General features: G+C 42.3%; 1 protein-coding gene across 5 annotated transcripts in view; it reads right to left on the bottom strand.

Annotated features, from left to right (window-relative positions):
• LOC130427264 (uncharacterized) overlaps window positions 1-27,151 on the bottom strand; it is a 117,259-nt gene extending 90,108 nt beyond the window's left edge. For 4 of the 5 annotated variants that reach the window (XR_008907294.1, XM_056754574.1, XM_056754576.1 and 1 more), the window contains exons 1-12: window positions 27,032-27,151; window positions 26,514-26,647; window positions 26,154-26,423; window positions 17,795-17,918; window positions 13,773-13,913; window positions 13,482-13,622; window positions 12,978-13,126; window positions 12,681-12,867; window positions 12,367-12,503; window positions 11,702-11,885; window positions 11,451-11,615; window positions 5,853-5,996 (exon numbers count right to left, since the gene is read on the bottom strand). Coding sequence is in view for 4 of the 5 variants with exons in the window: in XM_056754574.1 (XP_056610552.1) it covers window positions 5,853-5,996; window positions 11,451-11,615; window positions 11,702-11,885; window positions 12,367-12,503; window positions 12,681-12,867; window positions 12,978-13,126; window positions 13,482-13,622; window positions 13,773-13,913; window positions 17,795-17,918; window positions 26,154-26,423; window positions 26,514-26,615 (1,744 nt within the window). In the remaining variant the exon portion in view is untranslated. The remainder of the gene's footprint in view (window positions 1-5,852; window positions 5,997-11,450; window positions 11,616-11,701; window positions 11,886-12,366; window positions 12,504-12,680; window positions 12,868-12,977; window positions 13,127-13,481; window positions 13,623-13,772; window positions 13,914-17,794; window positions 17,919-26,153; window positions 26,424-26,513; window positions 26,648-27,031) is intronic. The other variant, XM_056754575.1, reaches the window with a different exon arrangement.

Raw genomic sequence — 27,151 nt, 5'->3', positions numbered from 1 at the left:
ACCGCAGTAGGCGCTGTTGTCACTGTCAACAATTCTCTACGCAAAGAGCGTAAATTCGGGCGAGGATGCGCTTTGTGCTCGTGCGCAGCTTTTTAATCTTGTGCAATAACGCGCTTTGTTCTCGTGCACGTTACTGTGAGCGGGCTTTTCGGAAAGTCTGTTAAGAGTGCTGACGTGACGTGGGTGGCTGAACACGCAGATTGGACTGTACAAAGCAGGATCATTTAATTCCTCTACTGATTGCGTTTGGCATTATTGTGATTGCCATGGTAATTGTTGTATAGCCAACATGTAGGTGTGTGTGTGTGTATGTATGTGTATATATATATATATATATATATATATATATATATGTGTGTGTGTGAGTGCATATTCACTTTTACCCAAATAATAGAACAGCAATCACAACAATTCTAAACGTTGTCCATTTAAGAAACATGAACATAAATGAGCTTTGTGTTATAATAATAATATAACATAATATTATAAAATGATATGTTTATAGTGGGGCACGGTGGCTTAGTGGTTAGCACGTTCGCCTCACACCTCCAGGTTGGGGGTCCGATTCCCGCTTCCGATTTGTGTGTGTGGAGTGTGCATGTCCTCCCCGTGCCTCGAGGGTTTCCTCCGGGTACTCCGGTTTCCTCCCCTGGTCCAAAGACATGCATGGTAGGTTGATTGGCATCTCTGGAAAAATTGTCCGTAGGGTGTGAGTGCGTGAGTGAATGAGTGAGTGTGTGTGCCCTGCGATGGGTTGGCACTCCATCCAGGGTATATCCTGCCTTGATGCCCGATGACTCCTGAGATAGGCGCAGGCTCCCCGTGACCCGAGGTAGTTCGGATAAGCGGTAGAAAATGGATGGATGGATGGATATGTTTATAATGTACAGAGTAACCTTGTAGTCAGCAGGTCACCATATTTCACGATGCACGGTAACAGGCTAAAAAAATCTGTTACCTTACCCTGTTTTACACAGAATAGCCTCATTGTTCTCCGTTTTCACTCTTTTGACATATAATGCCTTCTGTGTCTTATCCTGAAGTACATTTAGCTGTGATGAGAACAGTGACTGTGGTAGAGCAGGTCACCATATCTCATGATGCACAGTAAAGGCCTAAAAAAATCTGTTACCTTCCCCTGTTTTATAATATACGGGTTAACTTTCTGAAATGAGTGACAAAAAATATTGACCTTTTTCATTATATTCTATTTTTTAGCTTTACCTGTATCCAATTTCTGTATGGAACGTTTTTTGAACGTTCTTTTTTGGTTCCCCAAAAATAACCAAATGGGAACCAATATTAGGGGAACGTTCTGTGTTTGCGTTAACTTCATTGCAATTGATAATAATTTATTTTTAAAAATGTTTTCGATTTAGTGTATGACAGTATGTTGTATATACATTTGAAAACAGTTTAATGTATTTTTTCTATTTTTTATGAGCATTAAGAAACTATCTGGACCTCTCTGACCGCATTGATAGCTATGAATATGATTAGCCAAAATTATGCGCCACTTAAGTCACACCGTTTTTGGCTGAGACATGTGATTAAATCATCACAAAATGAATACTTTATACCTTCAAATGTTACATTACTAAAAATACAATACTGTAATAATTTAGTTAAAAAATATTTTTGAATTTGTGTTTAAGTTATTATAAATCTGTTATAAATGCTATCAACGTCCTTCCATGAACTGTTGCCATGCATGCATAATACATATGTACAATATGGTGAAAAATATCAAATAATAGTGATCGATGCTTTTGGAGATTTATAACAAATTAAACACAAATACCATGGTTAACAGTTACTGTAGTAAGACTATATTTATAGTGGGGATAATGAATATTTGAAAAGCCTATAGCCATACCCACTAGTGTACTTTTCTCTCAGGTGCTTATTAACATTACCTACCAATGATACGAAAGTTGTTAGCTCTTCTTTTCAAAATGTAATACTGCTGTTTATCAGCATCTTTGGGATATTCCCCTTTTAAAAGATAGTGCATGCATGGTAGTGCATGCATGCATGCATGGTTACCATCCATTTTGCACAGATATAATATCAGCTGCCGATCACGTTAATCTGCTTTCCAGTTGGTGCAAACTAGCTAACGGAGCCCCCATGTGATTGGCATATGGGGAGTTTGGAAGAATATAAAAAATAAAAAATAATTATTTAGTATTTAATAAAAATAAAGCTAAAAATAAAATATCATGAAAAAGGTCAATATTTTTTGTCACTCATTTCAGAAAGTTAACCCATATATTATAAAACAGGGGAAGGTAACAGATTTTTTTAGGCCTTTACTGTGCATCGTGAGATATGGTGACCTGCTGTGCCAAAGTCACTGTTCTTATCACAGCTAAATCCTTTTCAGGATAAGACACAGAAGGTATTACATGTCAAAAGAGTGAATATGGAGAACAATAAGGCTATTCTGTGTAAAACAGGGGAAGGTAACAGATTTTTTTAGCCTGTTACCATGCATCGTGAAATATGGTGACCTGCTGACTACAAGGTTACTCTGTACAATATTATGTTATATTTTTATTATAACACAAAGCTCATTTATGTTCATGTTTCTTAAATGGACAACGTTTAGAATTGTCATGATTGCTGTTCTATTATTTGGGTAAAAGTGAATATATATATATGTGTGTGTGTATTCACTTTATATATATATATATATATATATATATATATATATATATATATATATATATATACATATACATACACACACACACACCTACATGTTGGCTATAAAACAATTACCATGGCAATCGCAATAATGCCAAACGCAATCAGTAGAGGAATTAAATGATCCTGCTTTGTACAGTTCAATCTGCGTGTTCAGCCACCCAAGTCACGTCAGCACTCTTAACAGACTTTCCGAAAAGCTTGCTCACAGTAACGTGCACGAGAACAAAGCGCGTTTTGGCAAATCGAATAGCAAATCGGATAAGGAAATGCAGAGGGGAAATGGAAATGCAAATGCTGAAAGAAAAAGTCTTTTAAATGACGGATTAAACTTTTATTTCTAGTTTAATTTGTAAATCCAGTTATTTATTCCTCTTTTGAAATCGCATTTTGAAATAGATTTTGAAATTCCACTACTTATAAAGGAATTCATTAATGCGCTTTAAAATTTGTTATATGTTTTATGTTGATTTTTTAAAGTCCCTTTTTAAATTTAAGTATTTATTGATGGATTAATATTTCATTTATTAATTATTTTTACAATCATGCTTTTTATTGCCCATTAAAACAATATATAATAAATTACTTTGTCAATTCGCCTATTTATATTTGAATTAAAAAATGAAATTAAAAATAAATGCATTAATGCCTATTTTTATTGAAGAATTAGTTATTAAACAATTAAATGCTTTATTACTTTACACATGACTCTCCTGGTCCTCCATAATTATGTGCAGCGCAGAGTTAACAATACTTCGTCTTACTGCGTGTTTAATTAGGGCTTTGTCCACCGAGGCTCTCGGGTAATACATTGTAATTGGCTAAAGCGCATGCGCAGGGTCTGGTACCCTGGTGCTCACCTGAGTTAACGTGACATCTTTACATTAGCAATTTTTCATGCAGACCGTGCTCTGTTTCAAATTAAACTGCAGGCGTGAAAGCCACCTGAAAGCCACCAAAGGGGGGCCTCACCCAAAGAGCAATCTAGGAGCCCCTGATCACCTTAATCCGCCCCTGTTTTTAACAGTGTTGTTGCTTGAGCCAACAAAGCATCAATCCAAAAATTATAAATTGTAAAGCACATGCACAATTATTTTCAATTTAAATTATTTAATGCAAAGTATAAACAAAACACACACACACACAAAAAAGTAGAAAGTGAAACGTAATGGACTTCAGGTTACTGTAAGGCATCCTGTGGGAATTTGAGGAAAACTGATGTTCCCTTTCTGTCGGCTGATGGGGTTCGACCTTGAGAACCAATCAACTCTGACTACTATAGAAAAGGCCAATGATATTTGGCGAATTAAATTTGTATGCCGGGATCCGCCCCCGGATATCCGGTATAAAAGGAAGCCGGCGTGCAGCATTCATTTACCTTTTGTTCTTCAGAGCCTGCGCTCATGACTACGAACAGAACGAATTCTATGAATTCTTCTTCTTCTACATTGCCGGATCTATGACGTGTAGCAGTGGATCGTCCCCCTGCAGCGACCTTCCCCTGGGCTTCTCGGCAGTTCCGAGGTGTGTGAAATTTTATCTAAAAGTCCTTTTCAGGACTGACTGAGCATTCTCCAGCGCGGCTGTTCTCTTTGGTGCGGCAGGGAATGGACACGATCGCTGCATTGGGTGTGTGGGCATCCAGCACACTGAAGCAGCGTTCGTTGACACATCTGCCCGCACTGCGGGCAGATTGTCATTCAGAAGTTGCGGTCACGGGTGGCTGTCTTCCTACGGGAACCAGACACCATTTCGTCTGCTACCCGGGCTGTGACATCTGTGGCTACGGCCCCGATGACCACCCACGTTAGTAGCGTTAGTGCCGGCCTGGTGCTATCAGACGCAGTAACACCCCCCCGTGGGCTGTTCCGTCTGCTATAACCTCATGACAATGGTTCCCACACATGGTAACCCATGAGCTTCCCCAGGTGGACCTCCACCTCGCGGTAAACTACCCAGTCCGCACGTTCCATGCGTTCTCCTCCAAGGACGAGACCATTTATATATCTCCACCATATTCCTCCCCACGGGTAGGAGGTGGCCTCTGCAGCGCTTCTCTGATTAAGAGTTGCGCTCACCTGGTGTAAACCCGAGCCGGGTAGAGAGCTAAGGCCCCGTCTGTGAAAGGTTACCGGTCAGGGCTGTACCCATCTTTCTCCAAGAAAGCTCTGGGACCCCCCCGTCCAACACACTGGAAGGTTACAGATTCACGAAGCCTCGAGCTGACACGCCCAGGCTTGTTACCGTCGCTTCGCTGAGATTGTGACGCAATACAGCGTTGTGGCGTTTTCCATAGGCAACCCCATCTGTCGTTCTCGACACAACGTCGAGAGACCGACAGAAAGGGAACGTCTTGGTTACGTATGTAACCTCAGTTCCCTGATGGAGGGAACGAGACGTTGTGTCCCTTATGCCACAAACACGTATCGTCTTCTGCTGCAGTCGTGAGAGGCTCTCAGGCTCTTCAAAACAAGAGGTTAATGAATGCTGCACGCCGGCTTCCTTTTATACCGGATATCCGGGGGCGGATCCCGGCATACAAATTTCATTCGCCAAATATCATTGGCCTTTTCTATAGTAGTCAGAGTTGATTGGTTCTCAAGCGTGAACCCCATCTGTCGTTCTCGACACAACGTCTCCTTCCCTCCATCAGGGAACTGAGGTTTCATACGTAACCAAGACGTTATACATTAACAGTACCTAGGGACATACAATCTTTTTTAGAAAGTGTGTAATATTTGTTTGTATATTTTATAAGGTAATATGTAATGTAAGATGACATTTATTCATCTTTATGTTTCTTAGGTTCACTAAGTTTCTACATGTTGCCCCAATATAAATGTTCCTTTATCGGTCAGCTAGGAGATTCAAACAAACAGAGCAAAGTTGCCTCACAAAGCAAGGATTTGTTGTAATTGGCTTTGTAAATTGTACTGAAGGAGAATCAGCTCACTAAAATTACATTACTGCAAGCATTAACATTTACTCTTCCATTGTTTTGTATAATTTGACTTTTTGAATGATTAACCCTTGACCTGCTTGTCACCTGCAATTTCGAGGATGTACCCTACAGTGCCCAGCTAATAGCTGTCTCGTTTTTATTTGAAAAAACTTGAATAGGCTTAAAGAGGCACATGGGTTACCTCTCAACTCTGGAGGGAGACAGCCTCGGATGTTTCCTGTCTGTGCTTCTTCTGCGTCTGCAGGGTCCTGTACGCTCTGACTGAAGACAGCCATTGAGCTCTGTTTACCTGGACCCCTCCGACCCATCAGAGGTGGAAGTGGACCTAAGGAGGCACAGGAAGTGTTTGTCTAACAGTTCCTTGATGCCTTAACTTCAGAAATATGTTAAATGAAAAAATGGCAGTTTAATTCTGTTGCGTGTGGAGTGCATCTTAAAGGGGTTATATGACACGGCTAAAATGAAAAGTATTGTTTGTTTAAGATGTAATGCAATGTGCATACATGTTTTAAGGTTAAAAAACACAGTATTTTTAAAAAATTCTTTTAAAAAAAACCAAACTCGACCCTAAAGAACTAGGGAATTACAGGCCTATATCGAATTTACCTTTTATATCTAAAGTTCTGGAAAAAGTAGTTTCAACTCAATTATGCTCCTTCCTCCAAAGGAATGACATTAATGATGAATTCCAGTCTGGATTTCGAGCATGTCACAGTACAGAGACTGCTTTGATCAGAGTTACAAATAATCTGCTTTTAGCGTCTGACCGTGGCTGTATTTCGTTATTGGTGCTGCTAGACCTCAGTGCTGCATTTGACACCATTGACCACAGCATACTTCTACATAGACTCGAAAATTACGTCGGCATTAACGGAATAGCATTGAAATGGTTTAAGTCTTATTTATCCGACCGTTTTCAATTTGTAGCAATAAACAATGAGGTGTCCCGCAAATCACAAGTCCAGTACGGTGTACCACAGGGCTCAGTCTTGGGACCCCTGCTCTTCGCATTATACATGCTACCTCTAGGAGATATAATAAAGCGACACGGAATTAGCTTTCACTGTTATGCTGATGATACTCAACTTTATATTTCCTCGATGCCTCATGAAACCCAGCAGTTTCATCGAATAAAGGATTGCATAGTTGACTTAAAAATGTGGATGAGTAACAATTTTTTACTACTAAACTCGGACAAAACAGAAGTGTTACTTACTGGACCGAAAACTGCTATGCGTAACAACCAAGAATACTGCTTAACGATTGACGGATGCTCCATAAAATCCTCGTCATCAGCTAAGAATCTTGCCGTTGTATTCGACAGTACTCTCTCATTTGAAAGCCATGTCGCAAACACCTGTAAAATTGCATTTTTCCATCTTAAGAATATATCTAAATTACGTCATATGCTGTCACTGTCAGATGCAGAGAAATTAATTCATGCATTCATGACATCAAGACTAGATTACTGTAATGCACTTCTAGGTGGTTGCCCTGCGGGCCTATTACAAAAACTGCAACTGGTTCAAAACGCGGCAGCTCGAGTTCTTACACGTACAAAAAAGTATGAGCATATAACCCCGGTTCTGTCAACCTTGCACTGGTTACCTATAAAGCATCGCATTAACTTTAAGATCTTGCTTATTACCTATAAAGCCCTACATGGTCTAGCGCCGCAGTATTTGAATGAACTTCTATTGTATTACAGACCTCCACGTACATTACGCTCTAAGGGGTCCTGTCAGTTGGTAATACCTAGAATTTCAAAATCAAGTGCAGGTGGTAGATCCTTTTCTTATCTAGCGCCTAAACTTTGGAATATTCTTCCCTGCACGGTCCGGGAGGCAGACACACTCTGTCATTTTAAATCTAGACTAAAGACTCATCTTTTTAATCTTGCATACACTACACCTCCATAATATTAATCCTCAGAGGATTTAGGCTGCATTATTTAGATCAACCGGAACCAGGAACACATCCAACAACAAATGATGTACTTGTTGCATCAAAGAGTGCAGAACAGTACTCTACTCTCAGCCAGTCTTGTCTCTTTGTTCCAAGGTTACCGCAGGATGCAGTTCATGCCCAGACCTGATGGCAGAGCTGAGAATGGGAAGCGGTGACCTGACAAGTGCTAAGAGGATAGAGCTGGATAAAGGACGCAACAACTTTGTTTTTCCTACAACATTTCAAATGCTATTAGATTGTTAATGATAATCTTTAATCCTTAATTTTTATATTTTTACTAAGCCTTGTTGTGCAAGCACTGTTGAGCTTTTGCAGAGGCAGCAGCTTTTGCCAGAGGGGAACTGGAATCCCCTGGTTGGGCCTGGGTTCCCCTGAGGTTTTTTTTCTCGATGGGAGTTTTGGGTTCCTCACCACCGTTTGCATATTGTTTTGCACTATCTGCCTGGCCGGGGGGGCTGCTTTAGAATTCATACTTGTATTAAATGTGTCTCATGTACAGCTGCTTTGTAACAATGAAAATTGTAAAAAGCGCTATATAAATAAAGTTGAGTTGAGTATTTTCCACATACCGTGCATGTTTGTATCTCCTCTTTCCCCGCTCTGAAAAGCGAGGTGTGCTATGATTGGCCCGTTAATCAGTGCGCAGGGATTGGTCGAATACTCAGGTTCCGAAGAAATTGTACTGACAGTTACGCCCACCTTACTTGTGTACACATTTTGGCGTTCTTAGTCAAATCATACCACAAACTGATGTAGATTTGTGAGGGTGTGGTTACACAAGGTGTTTCAGGCAGATCTGGGTGAGAATTTGCTTTTAGAAAGAATGCATATTTTGTTCTGACACTTTTAGAGGCTTAGTCTCTTTGTTGTTTTTTATCGTATCAGACCATAATTTCTCTCCACCACACAGCGTGTCCAGGATTTTATACAGGGGGTGGCAAAGGGGGACAAGAGCACAATGAGGGGTGGCAACCTAAACACATAAATCTTCATTTTCGCAGTTGCATTGTCAAGATTAAGAATATTATAGATTCCTGATTATTGATCCCTATTTTAATTTGGTTCAGATATTTCTTCTGATTAGCATTTCTGAAAAATAGTTTCATTTAGCTTTTACCTGTTTTTGCCTACATTAAAAATGCAGAGGGTTTAGATGATGATTATGATGATGACTTCTTTCTTACAATAGTAAAGGAATAAATAGTGTTCACATAAATTGTTAAGGGAAAAGGTGAATTCTCCCCTAATGGCGTTTTTCCACTGCATAGTACTGCACGGTACGGTGTGGTACACACAGCTCACTTTGGAAGGTTTTCCACCCGGTACAGTACCTAGTACCTGATACTTTTTTTAGTATCAACTCGGTTGAGGTTCCAAGTGTTCTCTAGCGATACCAAAATGTGACGTGTTGACTGGGTGTCTGTTTGGGCAGAGAGAATCATTACCAGCATCATTGGATTTGCAATACATGAATACGCATTTTTAAACGTTATATTGGCATTTAGTTTTATATTTTGTGACAGTAAAATAGAGATCGAGACCCTTAACTCAATGCTAAATGCTACTTTAGCTTACCCTTGTGTGCCGTCGAGTAAACCAAATGATCGTTTTATGCTCTTTTCTATAAGATTTCTCAACTCTCTAGTATTTTAGTGGTATTTTGTTTTGCTGCCATCCGCTATCGATATGCTCCATAACTCCTGTGTTGTGCTTGTGTTTGCCGCGTTCACTAGGCCAGTAGAGGCGGTGCAACAATGACAATACGTTTATAATCCCCACCCACTTTGAAGCACTGCTAAACTGATGTTGAAATGAACTGAACTGAGCCAAGTCGTACTAAACCTGATGGTAACATGCAGTGGAAAAGCGCCATTAGAGGATTTGTACATGTTGTTTCAAAGCAGTTTTACACAGGTCACAAAATAGTGCCTTAAAAACTCTATAGTAAACTATCTAGTCTGTTTACCAGCATAATTCAATCCAAATTATTATATAGTATATTATATTGGTGCTTCTGAAAGACAACTGCAGAAACTTGATATAGGCTTAACAACTTAGTTAATTCCTGATCATAGCTGTTTAAACAGTTTTGAATTCGATCTATAATCTACGGTGGCCGCTAGGTGTCACTGCGCTGCAACAGAAGAAAACACATGCAAACACAAGCAAATTCAGAAAGCATCTTCATTAGTTTGGCGACACATGCCCTGCAAATACTCATAACACAAACAAACACAGAAATGCGCTACAAATACTAGCAACACAAACAAACAACGGAATAGTTTCTGGGGGACCGCAAAAACTGATGCACCTAATTGGGACGCGTTTCATTTTGACTGTTCAAATTCGTTAGTGGAGTTGTCAGCCACATTGAAGGTAATTGCTTTATAACTTTATTTTAAATTTCTTGACGTACGTCCGTAGGATATTATTAGCCTGTCAATTTGAACAGTTTAACAAAAACTATGAGACGTAGTAGCTGCTCGACTTACTTAAACAAGTGTCACTATAAAAAGTTTAAACGTTTAAAAAAATGATTACAAACTTGTCAACTTATTCTAGTCAACATAGTCAATGTAGCTGACAACTCCACTAATGAATTTGAACAGTCAAAATGAAGCGCGTCCCAATCAGGTGCATCAGTTTTTGGGGTCCCCTGGAAACACTTTCGTTGTCGTCCGTGCAGCAATTGCAGCGCGTTTCTGTGTTTGTTTGTGTTGCGAGAATTTACAGCGCGAATCTGTGTTTGTTTGTGTAGCGAGTATTTGCGGCGCGTTTCTGTGTTTGTTTGTGTTGCGAGTATTTGCAGCGCGTTTCTGTGTTTTTTTGTGTTTCGAGTATTTGCAGGGCATGTGTCGGCAAACTAATGAAGATGCTTTCTAAATTTGCTTGTGTTTGGATGTGTTTGGATCTGTTGCAGCGCAGTGACACCTAGCGGCCACCGTAAAAATCTGTATAGAAATTTTTATTTATTTTCCAGGCTACATCATAAGTATAAAAACAGATACTATATGTATAAAGAATAAATATGAACATATACTCAAAAGTGCAATAGAGTCAAGGTGTTTATGACAGACGGATCTCTCGAGGTCAGATTGTCTTCACTTCTTTACTCTATCTTTATTCAGCTAGTACAGACACTTTGTGGCGTCATTTGAATGTCGAATTAGCAGCTTTAATGCTACACAACACTACTTTAACTTTACACTTTGCCTTACAAAGTGATATAAATCAAGAAATAGGCTAAGCGAGAATGCTCTTTTTATACTGAACTTGCCTTGGTAGAGAGAAGGAAAGAGATCACATTTAGAACTGTCTTTCACTAAATGACAGATAAACTTTACAGTTAATCCAAGGGTCAGAAGCATCGAAACAGTGGGGCGCATTCCACACTGATCACAGATCAACCTGTGACAAGCCTGCTCAAACGCCGACAGACACGTGTCTCTATTAGAATATTAGCAATTTGCGATTTTGAGCAAAAATAACGCTCCAAAAATTGTTGAGGTGGCAAAGCTCATTTTCAGGGTGTAGACCCCTGTGGACACGCCACTGGTTTTATAGTAATATCAAGTCTGTTTAAAATGTTTGAAACCTAGTTTTGATTTTGTTATTTAAGAACTTAGTTGTGCAGAAGGCATAAAGTTGATATTCAATCAAATTCACAAAAAAAGGCTCATCACACAACCTCCTGTCTCATGAGTCAAAATAATTTGTTCTGTCAGCACTTTCTCTGCAGTACTATATGTTTATTTTTGTGGTCAGCAGCCATTCTGGGTTGACCCTGAATAAGAAAGTAGAATACCATTACCCCTCTTTTCTGGTGCATCGGACCTAACAACACGCCCTAGGTCCATCTCTATAATCCTGCACTTGCTGTTAGAGGAAGGGTCCTGTCTTTTTTGGGGGGCCTCTTCTGTAAGCTCCTTGTCACCACAAGGCTTACTGTTTTCAATGAGGGTCTCACACAGTTCATCTAAAAATGATTACATTGATTATTGCATTAAACTAATTCATTTTGCTGCTTTTATTGGTTATAGATCACAATATGATATTGCCTACCAGCTAGTGCAGGGATCTCTGTCATTACTGTTTGTGGAGGCAGAAGGACCAGCACTTTGCTTCGAACACTTCTATCAGTGTTTTTAACATGTGTAGTTTCAAGTGTGACGTCAGGGAGATGTACTTTTAGTTCTCGTTGTGGTGGAGTCTCACAGCTTCCCCTGGTGATTGTTTTCGGTTTATTCTTTACGACAAATCACAAACAATAACTTATTGTATCTAGTTCTACATAATCATTTCTACATAGGTAAAATGGAATTTACAGGCGTCTTAAAAAGGGGGTGTTTACTGAACGAAATGTTTTTGAGGTAGCCCAAAATATGGTGTATGTGGTTACTAAATTAACTAAATAAATGACTAAATAAATATGACTGAATGAGTCATTAAATTAGGTTGCTCAAGTTAAGTTAATTATTTTTTAGGGTTAAAATAAAATAAGATAAGATAAAAATGATTCTCCTAAAGCTGCAATCCTTATTTTTTGTCATTATAAGCATATTATTATTATTATTGAGGACTGGTCTAAAGGAGTTTGATGATGAAATTATATTGAAAAAATTATATTGCTTAAATGTATTATCTCTAATGTCGGATTTTCTATCTAAAATAAAATATGACAAAAATGTATTTCCCTGAACTGAAATTACGAAATATTGAATCGATACCATTGTTAAAGTGCTGAAGTCAGAAGCTGAGTTGACCATTGGGTTTGTCTCAATGGGAGGTAAATGATAGATAGTGAGGCTTGGATCTGTATCCGCTGTAACTCTCCTCACCTGAGTTTCACCTCCACAATGTCTGACTGTAGCAAACAAAGTTCAGAGAACATAGATATATTTACAACTTCTTGTTTGTATCCAGAAATCATATAATACCTGATTTATTCAACACTAATACTAGATTTCGAATGTAGAATTACTATAAAAGGATATTGATTGAATTAATCTCTTGTGATTTAGTTGTCATCTTTGAATCTTACTCTGGCGAAATCCTTCCATGTGTCCACCATAATAGTTGAGCCTTGAGAGTGGGCAACTTTCCAAAGATGAGTCTACATTCACTGACCTCAGAGTGCACATCTCTCCAACATCACTTTTATTTTCCACCAGACTTAGTTTCTTAGAACCATTAAGATCCCTAGTGTGGTCAATGAAATCTGGGACAATCTGTAAAATGTCAAAGAATTTCTCTTGAATTGTCAAAGAATAGAGTTGATAATTTTTTTTTTAATTCGGCCAAAAGTATAAAAGAGAATGAGCATCGGTTATTGACCCACTGTCAGATCCAGGAGTTCTGTCTGAGCAACTGTTGTCTCAGGGATTGGGCTCATGGGAGCTCTGAATGTATCAGCCTCTGTCCTCACACTCTGTGTTATCTTCACTTTTGGCTTCTGTTGGCCTTTCGTCTTAAGGGACATTTGTTCTTCTGGAATTATGTTTGATATAGACCATAGATTAAAAATAATGAAACTGTATTTCACAGAAAGCATATTAACTGTTGATAAAATGGATGTCAATCAGCTTTTGTCCTGTTAAGTTAGAATTGTATACATTAAGCTTTCTGTACTTGTTTGATCAGCAAAAATTCAAGCATAATTTTATCAGTTCTATCAGATGAATAGAGTGCATTCATAAGCTAATATCTGATATGCGTTTCATAAAGATGTACCATCTGAAGCATGTCATGCTTCACAGGATGTTGTTTGTCTAAACAAAGTTTTTGAATGGCCAACCCTTATCTGATAGATACTGTCATTTGGTTCCGATTTCATAAACTCTACCTGGTTCCTCATAAGTTTTCTCCTGGCTTTTTATGTGTAACAAACCCTTCGTTATGGGTGGTAGAGGTTCAGGACGGGCCCTGTTGGGCCGAGGAGAACAGAAGAAATGTTGCTTGTGTCTGATTTGTCCATCTGTCTCTGCTGACATGTAATTCAATAATTGATATTTGTAGTATATAAAGGAAAATATGCATATGCATTAAAACATGAAATCAACCAGTTTTAAAGTAATAGTAAATCTTATCTTTATTTAACTGTTAGTATATTTATTTTGCATTTCATTAGCTCTACCTGAGTCCAGATGAGTTGTCTCCTGGCTTTGTACATGTACCAAACCTGTTGTTATGGGAGGTAGAGGGCCCAGGGTTGCCCTGCGGGGTCGAGGGGAACAGAGAAAATGTGGCTGGTATGGGACCTGTCCTCCTTTTCCTGCTGAAATACAATACAATAGAATGTAATCTAAAAAAAGACAGATAGGTATTTATGTGGTAAAAAGTATTGGTACCCTTGGTAAATAAGAGCAAAGAAGGCTGTGAAAATAGATCTGGATTGTTTCTCCTTTTGGTTTTTAGAAAAATCTACAAAATTCCAATATTTCTTTAAAGTAACACAATTGGAAGAGGGGGGAATATCCGAGTATGACACGAATGTTTCTTTCCATTTCACCTTGGCCATAATTATTGGTACCTTTGCATTCAATACTTTCTGCAACCTCCATTTACACGAAAAAATGCTATGAATCTTTTCTTTTATATCTGATGAGGTAGAAAGAATACATGACAAGTGATCTAAGATTATTCCATCAAACAGAATTTCTCCAGATCCTTCAAATGCTCTTTCCTCTTTGGTCCACCCCACTCATTTTCTATAGGGTTCAAGTCAGGGAACTGGGATGGCTATGGCAAGATCTTGATTTTGTGCTTTGTGACCCATTTTTATGTTAATTTGGATATTTGTTTTGAACCAATGCCCTGAATGAAGATCTAACAACGACCCATGTCTAGCAGAGCAGGTCTGGTTTTGATTTTTTAATCTGTTGGTATTTGATTTAATTCATGAAGATATGTATCTGAACAAGATGTCCAGAACCTCTAGTATAAATAAAGCTCCGGCAGTATATTTAACTGTGGACATGGGGAAAGTTTTATCCCAGTATCATCCCAGGTCATGTGTTAACCAAGGTGGGAACCAATCATGAGGATACATCAGATGGAACCGCCTGAGTGGGGGAGTTACAACGTCCGGTAGCACTAGGTCCGGTTAGAGATACATGTGGATAACTCAGAAGGTACCCGGCCTAAGGGGGCGGCCTAAGCCCGCCTGCAGGGGGTGCTTGCTTTGTGATGGATAGAATGCCTGTTCTTCGCCCCGGAGGGGGGAAGAATGGAGGCCAAGTAGCACACTGACCCACCTATGGAAAGAGGGGAAGATGCTTTAGCAGGAATATGCCCTATCTGCTGCCTGTCCTACATGTTGCCATGCAAGACGCCGGCTGACACCGGTTCTATGCGGAGGTTGTAAAACCTTGCGAAAGTGTAGGGTGTAGCCCAACCCGCAGCTCTGCAGATGTCTGCCAGAGAGGCGCCCTGCGCCAGTGCCCATGAGGAGGCTATACCCCGGGTGGAATGAGCTCTCACTGATAGTGGGCATGGGCGATTCTGGGATTGGTACGCTGTCATGACGGCGTCCACAATCCAGTGCGCTACTCTCTGTTTGGACAAAGAGACAAAGATCTGATCAGAGCTGCTGAAGCTCTGTGTGCGGTTCAAGTAGAGGCGCAGCGCGCGTACTGGACATGACACGGATGGGGTTGGGTCTTACTCCCCAGTGGGGAGCGCCTTCAAGTTCACCACCTGCTCCCGAAATGACCATACGCCTGCTGCCAGTGTGCCATGCTCTCCAGGGAACTCGACTCTGTAGCCAGTGTTGGAGCGGTCTCATGTGCATCAACCCAAGGGGTATCACTCCCGTCGAGGATGCCATGTGTCCCAGGAGCCTCTGAAAGTGTTTCAGGGGGACCACTGACTGCTTGAAATGCTTCAGGCAGTTCAATACTGACTGAGAACTTTCTGTGCATAGACGCACTGTCATGGAGACAGAGTTGAGTTCCATACCGAGAAAGAGGATGCTTTGCATGGGGGAAAGTTTGCTCTTTTCTTGTTTGACCTGTAGTCCCAATCGATCTGGGTGCCGGAGCACAAGTTCCTTGTCTGTACATTACAGATCTCGAGAGTGTGTCAAGATAAACTAGTCGTCGAGATACAGTTGTGCTCAAAAATGTACATACCCCTTGCAGAATCTGGAAAAAGCTAAAACATTTGGAAGAATAAGATGATTTTTGAAAATTAAGTTTTAATTTTAATTTAGTCCTGCCCTAAGCAAGTTATTTCACTAAAGAAATGTTAACATAAAGTTCACACTAAAGAATAATAACAGAATTTCTCAAAATAGCCCAGGGCAAAAGTTTACATAGCCCTGGTTCTTAATACTGTATGATGTTACTTAAACAATCAATGACAGTATTTATGTGTGGTCATAGTTGTTTAAGGGTTTCTTGTTTGTAATGAGTCATTAGACTGTCACTGATCTTCAAAACAATCACCTAGGTCATCCTCAATTTTTGCTTTTTCAGCATTTCTGTATATTTTACTCATGTCCAGCATAAACTGTATGATGTTGAGAGTCCTCATTTTACATTGAGGACAATCAACAGACTCATACACAACTATTACAATAGATAGAAACATTCAGTGCTGCCCACAAAGTCAACATGATTCATTTAAAGTCAGGTGGGTCTTAACCTCTGAAAATGGTTTCTCTCCCCCTAAGGGGAGTGAGGGTGGCTTCCACGATCTTGGTAAAGACTTGTGGGGATAGGGACAGACAGAAAGGGAGGTCTCTGTACTAATATGCCTGACCCTTGAAAGTGAACCGTAGGAACGGGTGATGAGGGGGTAGGATGTGTCTGATCGCCTCCGTCTGCTTCTTTACTGTAGAGAACTGTTGTGAGAAGTCCTCGACAGTGTCACGAAACAGCCCACCTTGCACGATGGACTTTCGCGGAGTCCCGCATCTGTGCCAGGCAGAGCCATATGTTTCTCTTCTGGACCACAAGTGTGGACATCGCCCGACCCAGGGCCCGAGCGGTCGCCCGTAAGGGGAGGTCGCTGGCGGTGTGGAGTTCCTGCATTACCCCCCAAGGTCTTACCCCCGTGGAGCTCTTTCAACTCCTTGACCTGGTGGACCTGCAGGTTGGCCATGGCGTGGAGAGAGGAGGCAGCTTGGCCCGCAGCAGTGTAGTCCTTCAACACTAGGAAAACCAAAGTCCTACACACTTTGGACTGTAGTCTAGGTCGACCTCTCCAGGGGGCCGCCGCCTGTGGGCACAGGCGCATCACGACTTCGCCCTCCACCTGGGGTACGTCGACATAGCCTCTAGCTGGCCCACCATTGAGGAAAGAAAGGGCACTGGAACCAGTTTAACGAGCCAAAAAGGCGTTCCCTGGTCTTACTCAGTTCCTCATGCACTTCCGGGAAGAACGGGACCGAGGCTGGGCACAGACACAATATGTGCACACGAAGGCTGCCTCAGCGTGCTGGAGACTCAAACATTTGAAGCAGACATCATGTCCTTCCCCCTCCTCGATGAGAGTACCGCACCCACGAGAACAGCGGGACATTCCACGCTGGAGGAAATTAGCTCTTTTAGAAATGCTCGAACACCTCTGGAACCGCTGAGACGCCCAGGGGAAGTCGCTGCAGGAAGGGACAGTCCACTGCACCACGTCGTAAGAATCCGGCCGTTTGCTTAAAGAGTCAGTAGAAATTGCTCAGTCATAAGCGAAGGCTACGAAGAACAAACGGTGAATGAGTGCAGCACGCCATCTCCCTTTTATGCCCCCATATCCGGGGGCGGAGTCCGGCATGCAAATTGCATTCGCCAATTTCATTGGCCTTTTCTAACTAGCCAGAAGTTGATAGGTTCTCAAGGGCGAACCCCATCTGTCAGTTCGACACAGCATCAAGTTACTGACAGAAAGGGAACAGAGTTATTTCACATTGAAACTTAACTCCTTAAATATTACAGTTGTAATATAAAGTGATTATGAACTAGTTTTATTTGAGATATTACATTTTTTACCTGTTTCTCCAATATTCACTTTCTGCAAATAAATCCCAATAGAAACAATATTTGTATTTGGAATTTGGGAGAAATATTGTTAGTAGTTCACAGAATGACCAGAATTATCATTTTACCTGAACACATAAATAGTACATTTATGCAGCCCTATAATTTTATAGACTTTGCTCACCTTTACTATGGCTTAAATGATAGCACTTCTCTCCTGTTGTATGATGCTCATGGATGTGCTGGCTGGCAGGTTTAGTATCTGGTATAAAAGGGTGTGCTACATCGGCAAGAGATCCAGCTTTTGACTGAAATAAACGAAGAATCAGATGAAAAGAGCGCCTATGTTTGATTTCACTTCTTGATGATTATTCAGGGTGCAAGTGAATGCTTGATGTCACACTGGACTTCATTTGGATAAAATACCTTGAGCTTCTATCAAAAGAGTAGAAGATAACTAAAATGTTTTGTTCTCCCGGGTTGAATGTTTTACAATACTAAAAAGAAGCCCAGTGCCAGACTTCAACAGTGGGATCAACAATGTTTCTTTTTAACAGTGATTAATTATTAAACATGTCTTTGCATGTTGTTATGTTCGTGTTTATGAGCATTATTTGTGTCCAATTTTTCCAGGTGGTGGTGAGGATGACTACAGTGGCCATTTTTCGGATTCTGTGGCTCTTGAGCACACCTGTGTTGGTTATGTTCTGCCACAGTATGAATGTGACGTATCGATTGCACGCAGGCCACCCACATGGAAGACGCTTTTCTCTGGAAACCCTCCAAATCCCAGTCCAAACCCTCATCTCTGTGAGGTAAACACACTGATTACTACATTCAGCTCTCATCACTTCAATTCTTCCCCTTTTGGCCCAACAGGACTGCATCAATTATTTGATGTTTTTGAAGTTACTCCATTCTTTCAGATCACTTGGTATTTGGGCAGTTTTTCTTTGGTTTGTTAATGTGGGTTTGTGCTTGGATGACTGGAGCTAGTCTTGGACATTGTGAAAAGGAGGCCACCATGGAGTTCACATGCAGCTGATTTGTTCATGGATGCTTTTGATGTCCTTCTGCATCAGAAGATTGTTTGTGGTGCAGAAAATGGACAGATTTACGTGTGTTTAATGAGGGAACATTCAGAGGCTTTGGTTCATTAACGGATTGTCGTGGACAGGAATTTGATAGATTACAGACTGTGTGCCTATGTGAAATCCCTCAGGACACCTTTATTATTTGCAGATATGCAGCTCACATTTCACGGAGGTCAAATGGCACATTATTGGTACATTTTCAGTTTGATTGACCTGAAATGTGTGAATGGAGACGCCTTGAGGACTGACCGCATGCATATGGTTCAAACTGACTAGAGCTATTTCCGTTTCCTGTTTGCATCGCTGCCGGCGGCTAGTTTGTATCATTGCACTTTCACTTGGTCTTAAAGGTTTCCTCAGATAACCACTTTCAACAAGTTGGTATTATATTTTTAAGTGTCTTCTTGAAATATCTGGAACATATTTAGCTTAAAACAACTCAATGGCTGAGTAAACAAAACCCTTCTCGCCTCGTCAAAAACAGCTTTGTTCACAGCATATCTCTTTAAATATCTCTTTTACAGCGCACCCTACCCCCCTTCCGTCCTGCTTGTCAACACAGCACACATGTAGGACTGCCATGGCTTAGCTAAATTATATTTCCTGAACTCCTCTGTGGTTAGTTTTGTTTTAAACGTCTCAAATTATCCGTCCGAAGACTAAAAATCTGTCACAGCAGGGTGAACCCGACCGAGAGAGGGGGGAAGTCTGACGGCAACCGGATCAACCACCGTGGTGATGCGGAATGGCCCTATGAACCTGGGTGCCAGCTTGCGAGAGGGCGCCCGGAGAGGCAGGTCCTTAGTGGCAAGCCAAACTCGTTGACCTCACATGTAGGTAGGAGGAGAGGACCAGCAGGTCAGCTGCTGCTTTGGTACGTTTTGAGGTTTGGGCCAAAACCTCTCTGGATCTATGCCAAGTGCGTCTGCAACGCTGGATGAAAGCCAGAGCTGACAGTACCGCAGTGTCGGGTGTCACGGATCTTCTTAGAAGACATGGCTGGAGAACCCAATTGCAGGTACAAACAGGACGAGGTGGTAGGGGTGACACGGGTATTTATTAACAAATAAACAAGACTAAACAAACAGGCAAAACAAAAACCCACGATGGGGGAAACGAAACAGCATGAATAATAAACTATAACAACGACTAGGACACTGACTTACTAAACTAAAACTAAGAAAACAAACACTTGAGACAAACACTAAACTGACATTTACTATACAACAGGGAACAGGAACAGGAACAAGGTAACAGGAACAAATGGCAACAGTATAACATACACGACTAGAGCATACAGACGGGCACAATGAACGAGGTACAAGTACAATGCACGAGCACAAGACAATGAAACATGAGGACTCTTTATAGGAGACAAACACAGGGTCATAACGAGCAACAGGTGCTGGGGATTAGCACTCAGGGAAAGGCTGACAATGGGACGAGATGTAGGGAACAATGACGAGACACGAGAAAGAACTATGTCTTTCTCACATAAAACCATATGCAATGCCATGGCTCCACTAGAGACAGGAATAAAACATGACATGGTAGTGGAACCATGACATAAGCCCCCCCTTAAATGAACACCTCCAGGTGTTCATCAAGGGGTAACTAACAAGACAAGACTAACTTGGACAAGGACAAAAACCAGACAGACAAGGCAAACATGACAAGGGGCAGACACGACAAGATAATCAACGGGTTGGGGTGGGACAATAAAAATAACAGACATGGGAGGGGGGGTGGGGGCAAACAAGAATAAGCAGGGGGAAGTCCAGAAGGGGCAGGGTTGGGAGGGGAAGTCCTAGCCCTGGGGGACGCGCCAGCGCGCGGAGCCCCAGGGAGCTTGACAGGGCTTGACGCCGGTCGGAAGGCCGGCTGGACAGGGCTTGACGCCGGTCGGAAGGCCGGCTGGACAGGGCTTGACGCCGGTCGGAAGGCCGGCTGGACAGGGCTTGACGCCGGTCGGAAGGCCGGCTGGACAGGGCTTGACGTCGGTCGGAAGGCCGGCTGGACAGGGCTTGACGCCGGTCGGAAGGCCGGCTGGACAGGGCTTGATGCCGGTCGGAAGGCCGGCTGGACAGGGCTTGATGCCGGACTGGATTCCGGCTGCTGGAACGGAGGCTGGACAGCGCTCTGCTGGACCGGACTTGGTGCCGGTTGCTGGACCGAATCCGCGGCCGGGCTGGCCGCTCGGACCGTCACATCCCCACGGCGCCCCCCCAATCAAGTGGGGCTTGACACCTCCGGACTCGGGACCACAGGACTCGGGACCTTGGGGCTTGATACCTCCGGACTCGGGACCACAGGACTCGGGACCTTGGGGCTTGACACCTCCGGACTCAGGACCACAGGACTCGGGACCTTGGGGCTTGACACCTCCGGACTCGGGACCACAGGACTCGGGACCTTGGGGCTTGACACCTCCGGACTCGGGACCACAGGACTCGGGACCACAGGACTCGGGATCACAGGACTCGGGACCTGGGAAGGACTGGACGGCAATCCCCTCCTTGGCTTCTTCTTCCGGGACCGGCCCACGGGGAGTGGGACCGATGACAGAGAGACGCCGGCAGGTACGGTAGGCTCCGTGCTGGAGGAGTCAGACGGGGAGTCCCACGACTCCCTCCGTTGACGCCGTCCGCGGAGACTGGTGGATGGTGGAGAGGACGCAGACTGTGGGGAGAGACCCATGACCCCGATTTGCAGGGCCTTGTCCTTCGGAATCATGGCCAGTCCTGCTGAAGACTCCGCCATGGACAATTCCCTGGACTCCTCACGATCCATCGCAACCTGGAGCTGATCCACGAAGCCCAGGGACCTCAACCTGCGCATCTCTGCAGGCTCAAAGGGTTCGTCGAGGCAGCTGTTGAAAATTACCTTCAACTTTGCCTCGCCGAAGCCCGAGTGACGCGCAGTGGAGAGGAAGTCCATGGCGAAGAGCTTCACAGGGGTGCCTCTCTGGCGAAAGCCAAACAGGGTGTGAGCCTGGCGGCACCGAAACACCTCCACTGACTCGTCCATGCTACCTGCTGGGTTCGTGCATTCTGTCACGGGCGGTGAGAGCAGAAGACATGGCTGGAGAACCCAATTGCAGGTACAAACAGGACGAGGTGGTAGGGGTGACACGGGTATTTATTAACAAATAAACAAGACTAAACAAACAGGCAAAACAAAAACCCACGATGGGGGAAACGAAACAGCGAAGACTCCTTCGGCACGGAGCTAGCCGTGCCTCCCACCCGAGTCCGGAGGTCCCGAGTCCGGAGGTCCCGAGTCCGGAGGTCCCGAGTCCGGAGGTCCCGAGTCCGGAGGTCCCGAGTCCGGAGGTCCCGAGTCCAGAGGTCCCGAGTCCGGAGGTGTCAAGCCCCAAATATTTTTTGGGGGGGCGCCGTGGGGATGTGACGGTCCGAGCGGCCAGCCCGGCTGCAGACTCTCCCCAGCAACCGGCACCTGTGATGGTCCGAGCGGCCAGCCCGGCTGCAGACTCTCCCCAGCAACCGGCACCAAGCCCGATCCAGCAACCAGCACCAAGCCCGGTCCAGCAACCGGCACCAAGCCCGGTCCAGCAACCGGCACAGAACGCTGCCCAGCCGCCGGAGGGCGCTGCCCAGCCGATTTTCCCGCCGATGTCCAGCCCGGCATTCCAGCCATGGTCCAGTCCAGCATTCCAGCCGGCCCTCCAGCCATTGTCCTGCCCGGCATTCCAGCCGGGGTCCAGCCCAGCAGTCCTGTTGGGGACAAGAACAGTTTCCCCCAGGACTTCCCCTGTCAAGCCCCCTGGGGCTCCGCGCTCCAGCGCGTCCCCCAGGGCTAGGATTTCCCCTCCCAGCCCTGCCCCTTCTGGACTTCCCCCTATGTACTCTGTTTTGTCCCCACCACCCCTCCCTTGTTTGTTATTTTTATTGTCCCACCCCAACCCATTGTTTGTTCTTGCCTGCCTGCCCTTGATCTTGTTCTCCATGTTTTGTTTAGTCTTGTTTATGTCCCAGTCTGTCTTGTCCTGTGGGTCTCCTTGAGGAGCGTCAGGATGTCGCTCCTTAAGCCAGGGGTTCTGTAACGGTTCTGCCAATCTTGGTTGACTAATTCCTGGTCTTGAGGCAGAACCAAAACAGAATCCCCTGTTTCATGTGGGGAGAGACGTTTTTGACCTTGTGGCCTTCCATACTCTCCCCGAGTCTCGTCTGTGTTCCCGCCCGTTCCGTCTCATTAGCTTCCCCTAAGTGTTTGATCTGTGTCCCACGGTCCCTATTTAATTATCCTGTGTTTGTCTCCCTATTTATACCTCTCATGTTTTATTGTCCTGTGCTGGTTCGTTGCTTGTGCTTGTGCTTCGTTGCTTGTAGCTCCTTGTAAGTTGTTCCTGTACCCGTAGTTGTTTGAGCTGTATTCTTGCCATTGTCTTACCTTGTTCCTGTTTACCCCTTGTCAAAGTGTTAGTTTAGTGTTTGTTTCAAGTGTTTTGTTTCCTTAGCTTAGTTAGTCCGTGTTCTTGTTTTTAATGTTAAAGGTATCCTGTCTCGTTTTCCCCCTCGTGGGTTTTGTTTTACCTTTTTTGTCTTTTTTATTGTAAATAAATCCTTGTTCACCCCTTCCATCTCGTCTCGTGCTTGTCTGCAGTTGGGTTCTCTGTGCAAACCATGACATCAGTTTTATGAAAATATCAAACTATTCGCTTCACGAAACGTCAACATGTCGCCAATAGCCGCTTTTTAGAATTATGTGCTTTAGACAGGTTGACCCCATAGACTCCCATTATATGAAGCAGAGAGGGCTTCGGATTTACCACACAATCTTCTTTATGGTTCTACTCAAGAAAAAATGTCACCTACATCTCGGACGGCCTGATGGTGAGTAAATAAACGGCTAATTAGAGTTTTTGGCTGAACTATCCCTTTAAGAATATATCTAAAGTACATCATTTGCTGTCACTGTCAGAGGCAGAGAAGGTAATTCATGTATTTATGACATCAAGACTAGATTACTGTAATGCACTGTGGTGGTTGCCATGCTGATTTATTACAAAAACTCCAACTGGTGCAGCTCAAGTTCTTACACATACAAAAAAGTATGAGCATATTAGCCCGGTTCTGTCAACCTTGCACTGGTTACCTATAAAGCCTTACATTAACTTTGAGATCTTCCATATTACCTATAAAGCCCTACATGGTTTAGCTCCGAAGTATTTGAGCAAACTTCTATCGTATTACAGTCTTTCACGTGCATTGCACTCTCAGGCATCCTGTAATGTGGTCGTACCTAGAATTTCAAAATCAAATGCAGGTGGTAGATAATTTTCCTATCTAGTGCCTAAACTTTAGAACAGTCTTCCCTGCACACTCTCAGTTTAAATCTAGACTAAAGACGCATCTTTTTAATCTTGCATACACTACACTTCCATAATATAAATCCTCTGAAGGTTTAGGGTTTCATGCCCAGGCCTGATGGTTAGATCAACCAAAACCAGGAACACTTCCAACAACAACTGATCTACTTGTTGCATCAAAGAGTGCAGAACAGTACTCTACTCTCCGCCAGTCTTGTCTCATGTTCCAAGGTTACCACAGCGAGCTGGATGCAATTCATGCCCAGACCTGATGGCAGAGCGGAGAATGGGAAGCGGTAACCTGACAAGAGCTTAGATGATAGAGCTGGATAAAGAAGGACATGGCGACTTGACACGACTTCACTACAAAATTTTAATGCTATTCGATTATTAATAATAATCTTAATTTACCTCATAAGTAAGTTTATTCATTTTTTATTTAGCCTTGTTTTGCAAGCACTGTCGAGCTTGTGCAGAGGCAGCAGCTTTTGCCAAAGGGGAATTGGAATGTGTGTGTCTGTGTGTGTGTGCAGGCGTACTTGTCTGTGTGTCTGTCCTTGTGTGTGTGTCTATGTGTATGTGTTTTAGTACGTGTGCATATTGTGTGTGTGGAGCATTTTTTATGTGAGTAAGTCTGTCTTCTGTGTCTTCACCTTTTTCTTGTTTTTACAGTCATGTAACTTTAATTAATTGCTTACAGTCAATATGTCTCATGTACAGTTGCTTTGTAACAATGAAAATTGTAAAAAACCTTATATAAATAACGTTAAATTGAGTTGAGAGCCTTATCTATCCTTATCTATCTTATCTTATCTATCTATCTATCTATCTAAAGTGCTCAGTATAGGGAATGAAATGTAAAATTAATATACCACACCTCACTGACTTGCCTTCAGGATGGGGTTACTCTCTTCTCGGGCCAGGAGAGAAGTGGTGCTATAGTCAGAGCCAGTAAACTAATACTGCAGCCAAGTCTGTCACCCTGACCTGAACCTGAGTTTCAAGCTTTCTGGGCAGTAAAACTATGAAAGATTTACTGTGGACTGGCCTGTCTCTTAATTTTACATCCCATCTCTTTTGCTCTCCTGCAATCAGACGCAACTACAGGCAGGTCAGCAACATTATCATTTAAAGCCGATCTGGGTCTCTTAGCTGAAGAAATTTGACAGTTGCTGCGACAATGCTCACGTATGTTAAAAATACATTAATCAAACGACTGTTCTATTCAGCAGCCCATTCAGCCCCAAATGTAACTTAGATTCTCCAGAACAGTAAATCTGATTGATGTTTCCAAAATCGTATGACCTCTGCATATGTTCTTGATTCCCTCGTCTCTTTTACTTTGCCATTTTTGTTCAAAATATTTTAGTCACTTTCCATAAATGTCTACAATTGATTTTTATGTATTAGAGCTGAATAACAATTATAAAATATAGAGCTTAAAGGAAACTGTTGGTAACCAAACATGGCAGAACATATTAAATTCTATTGTATGGACATAAGAAATTACGATTTCTATTTGTTATGAAATATTGCAGTTTTTATTGTAAATAGTTTATCCATCTCTTTTTAAAAGTCACGTGCCCTCATAATCTAAAGATAAAATCTGAAAATGCAATTCCGCCCTCTAGTGACTATCCATCTCAAATGAAGTAAGATGACTCGGGCGGAGCTTCCATTACATTTACATTACATTTAGGCATTTGACAGACGCTTTTATGCAAAGCAACTTACATTGCTTTATCCAATACATTTTACATAGGTATTTGCAATCCCCTGGGATCGAACCCACAACCTTGCATGCTCTTACCACTGAGCTACAGGAAAGCAGGAAACCATTAACTCCTTCCCTTCAACTGTGATTGTGGTGTCTGTCCCTTTTCTAAATGCAATGTCTGTTTTTATACATCCAATCAATCAGCAAAGAAAAAGTGCAGTGCCCACTTTCTTTCTCATTTGTGATTCCGTTTCACTAGAAAATACAGTTCACAACTTCCGGTTCACAAAGACTTTAAGAAATTTAAAGTGTGAATACTAAACGTTGCATTATGTCACTGTACTAATAGAATTTTGCAGTTGTTTAACATTTCTAATCACATTCTTAAAATTAATTACTATACCTGCTTTTTCCCATAAGCCAAGATAGCTCCGGTCAGGTCTTGCAGTGTGTGTAGATGATACTCTACTTCCTGTTTTGGGCCGGTAAGTGCCTTTCTCTTCCTGTTAACCTGGCAGGCTTGGTATGACAAGGCTATGTCTTCTGAATAGAGAATAAGCGGCCCTCTCCGTGTACTGTAGGTCTTAGGTGGAACTGGCTCCGTGCCTCCAAGAAACAGACCACTGCCAGTAAGACGAAGAAGTGGAGGCTGGGATTTCCAGTTGAAATAGTCCTAGTGAACAAAATAGAATGGGAATTACAAAATGTTTACATTGTTGTGTTCAAGTGTGTTGGACATATAGACGGGAATATAAAAAAATACCTCTGGTTCATAACAGACCTCCAGTCTTCCATTATGACAACTTTCACCTGGCACAATTTGACCAAATCCACGACTCAGCAAAGACAAAACAACATCTTTCATTGTGGTGTTGATTATGTTTCGTTGAAAGAATGCTGAAAAAAGATTTTTCTCATAATTGTTATACTATTATCATTAATAAGTACAGATTTTTACTATAAAAGTTTACAGGTAACCTATAATGAGGTTTAAGGTAATTTTTTTATAAATATATCTAAATGTATCTTAATACTTTGCAATATGCAAAAAAATATAATTTTTAGGGTCAGCTCAAAATGTTTTTTCAATGTTACAGCTGCATACTATGATATATTACATGATAAGCAGCAAGTTATTATACTACGTTTAAAATTACTTATTCAAGTTTTAAAGATTTAGTCAGAACTTTTTTTAGAAAATTTGTTATCCCTAAAACTTAACTCAAACCAGTAATTTGAATATCCATTCATTGCACCATTCGTTTACTATCGCTCTCCTACCTCTGTTTATTTCCCAGCACCCCTCTCCTTAGTGACCATTTCGTATGAATGCATTTGATATTTCTTCAGCATCCCCGTTTGCTGCTTTAACACCACTGCAAAATCATTTCAGACCATGTT

This window comes from Triplophysa dalaica, chromosome 8 (assembly GCF_015846415.1).
Source record: "Triplophysa dalaica isolate WHDGS20190420 chromosome 8, ASM1584641v1, whole genome shotgun sequence".
Classification (NCBI taxonomy): Eukaryota; Metazoa; Chordata; class Actinopteri; order Cypriniformes; family Nemacheilidae; genus Triplophysa; species Triplophysa dalaica.
This window is presented reverse-complemented; position numbering and strand designations above follow the sequence as displayed.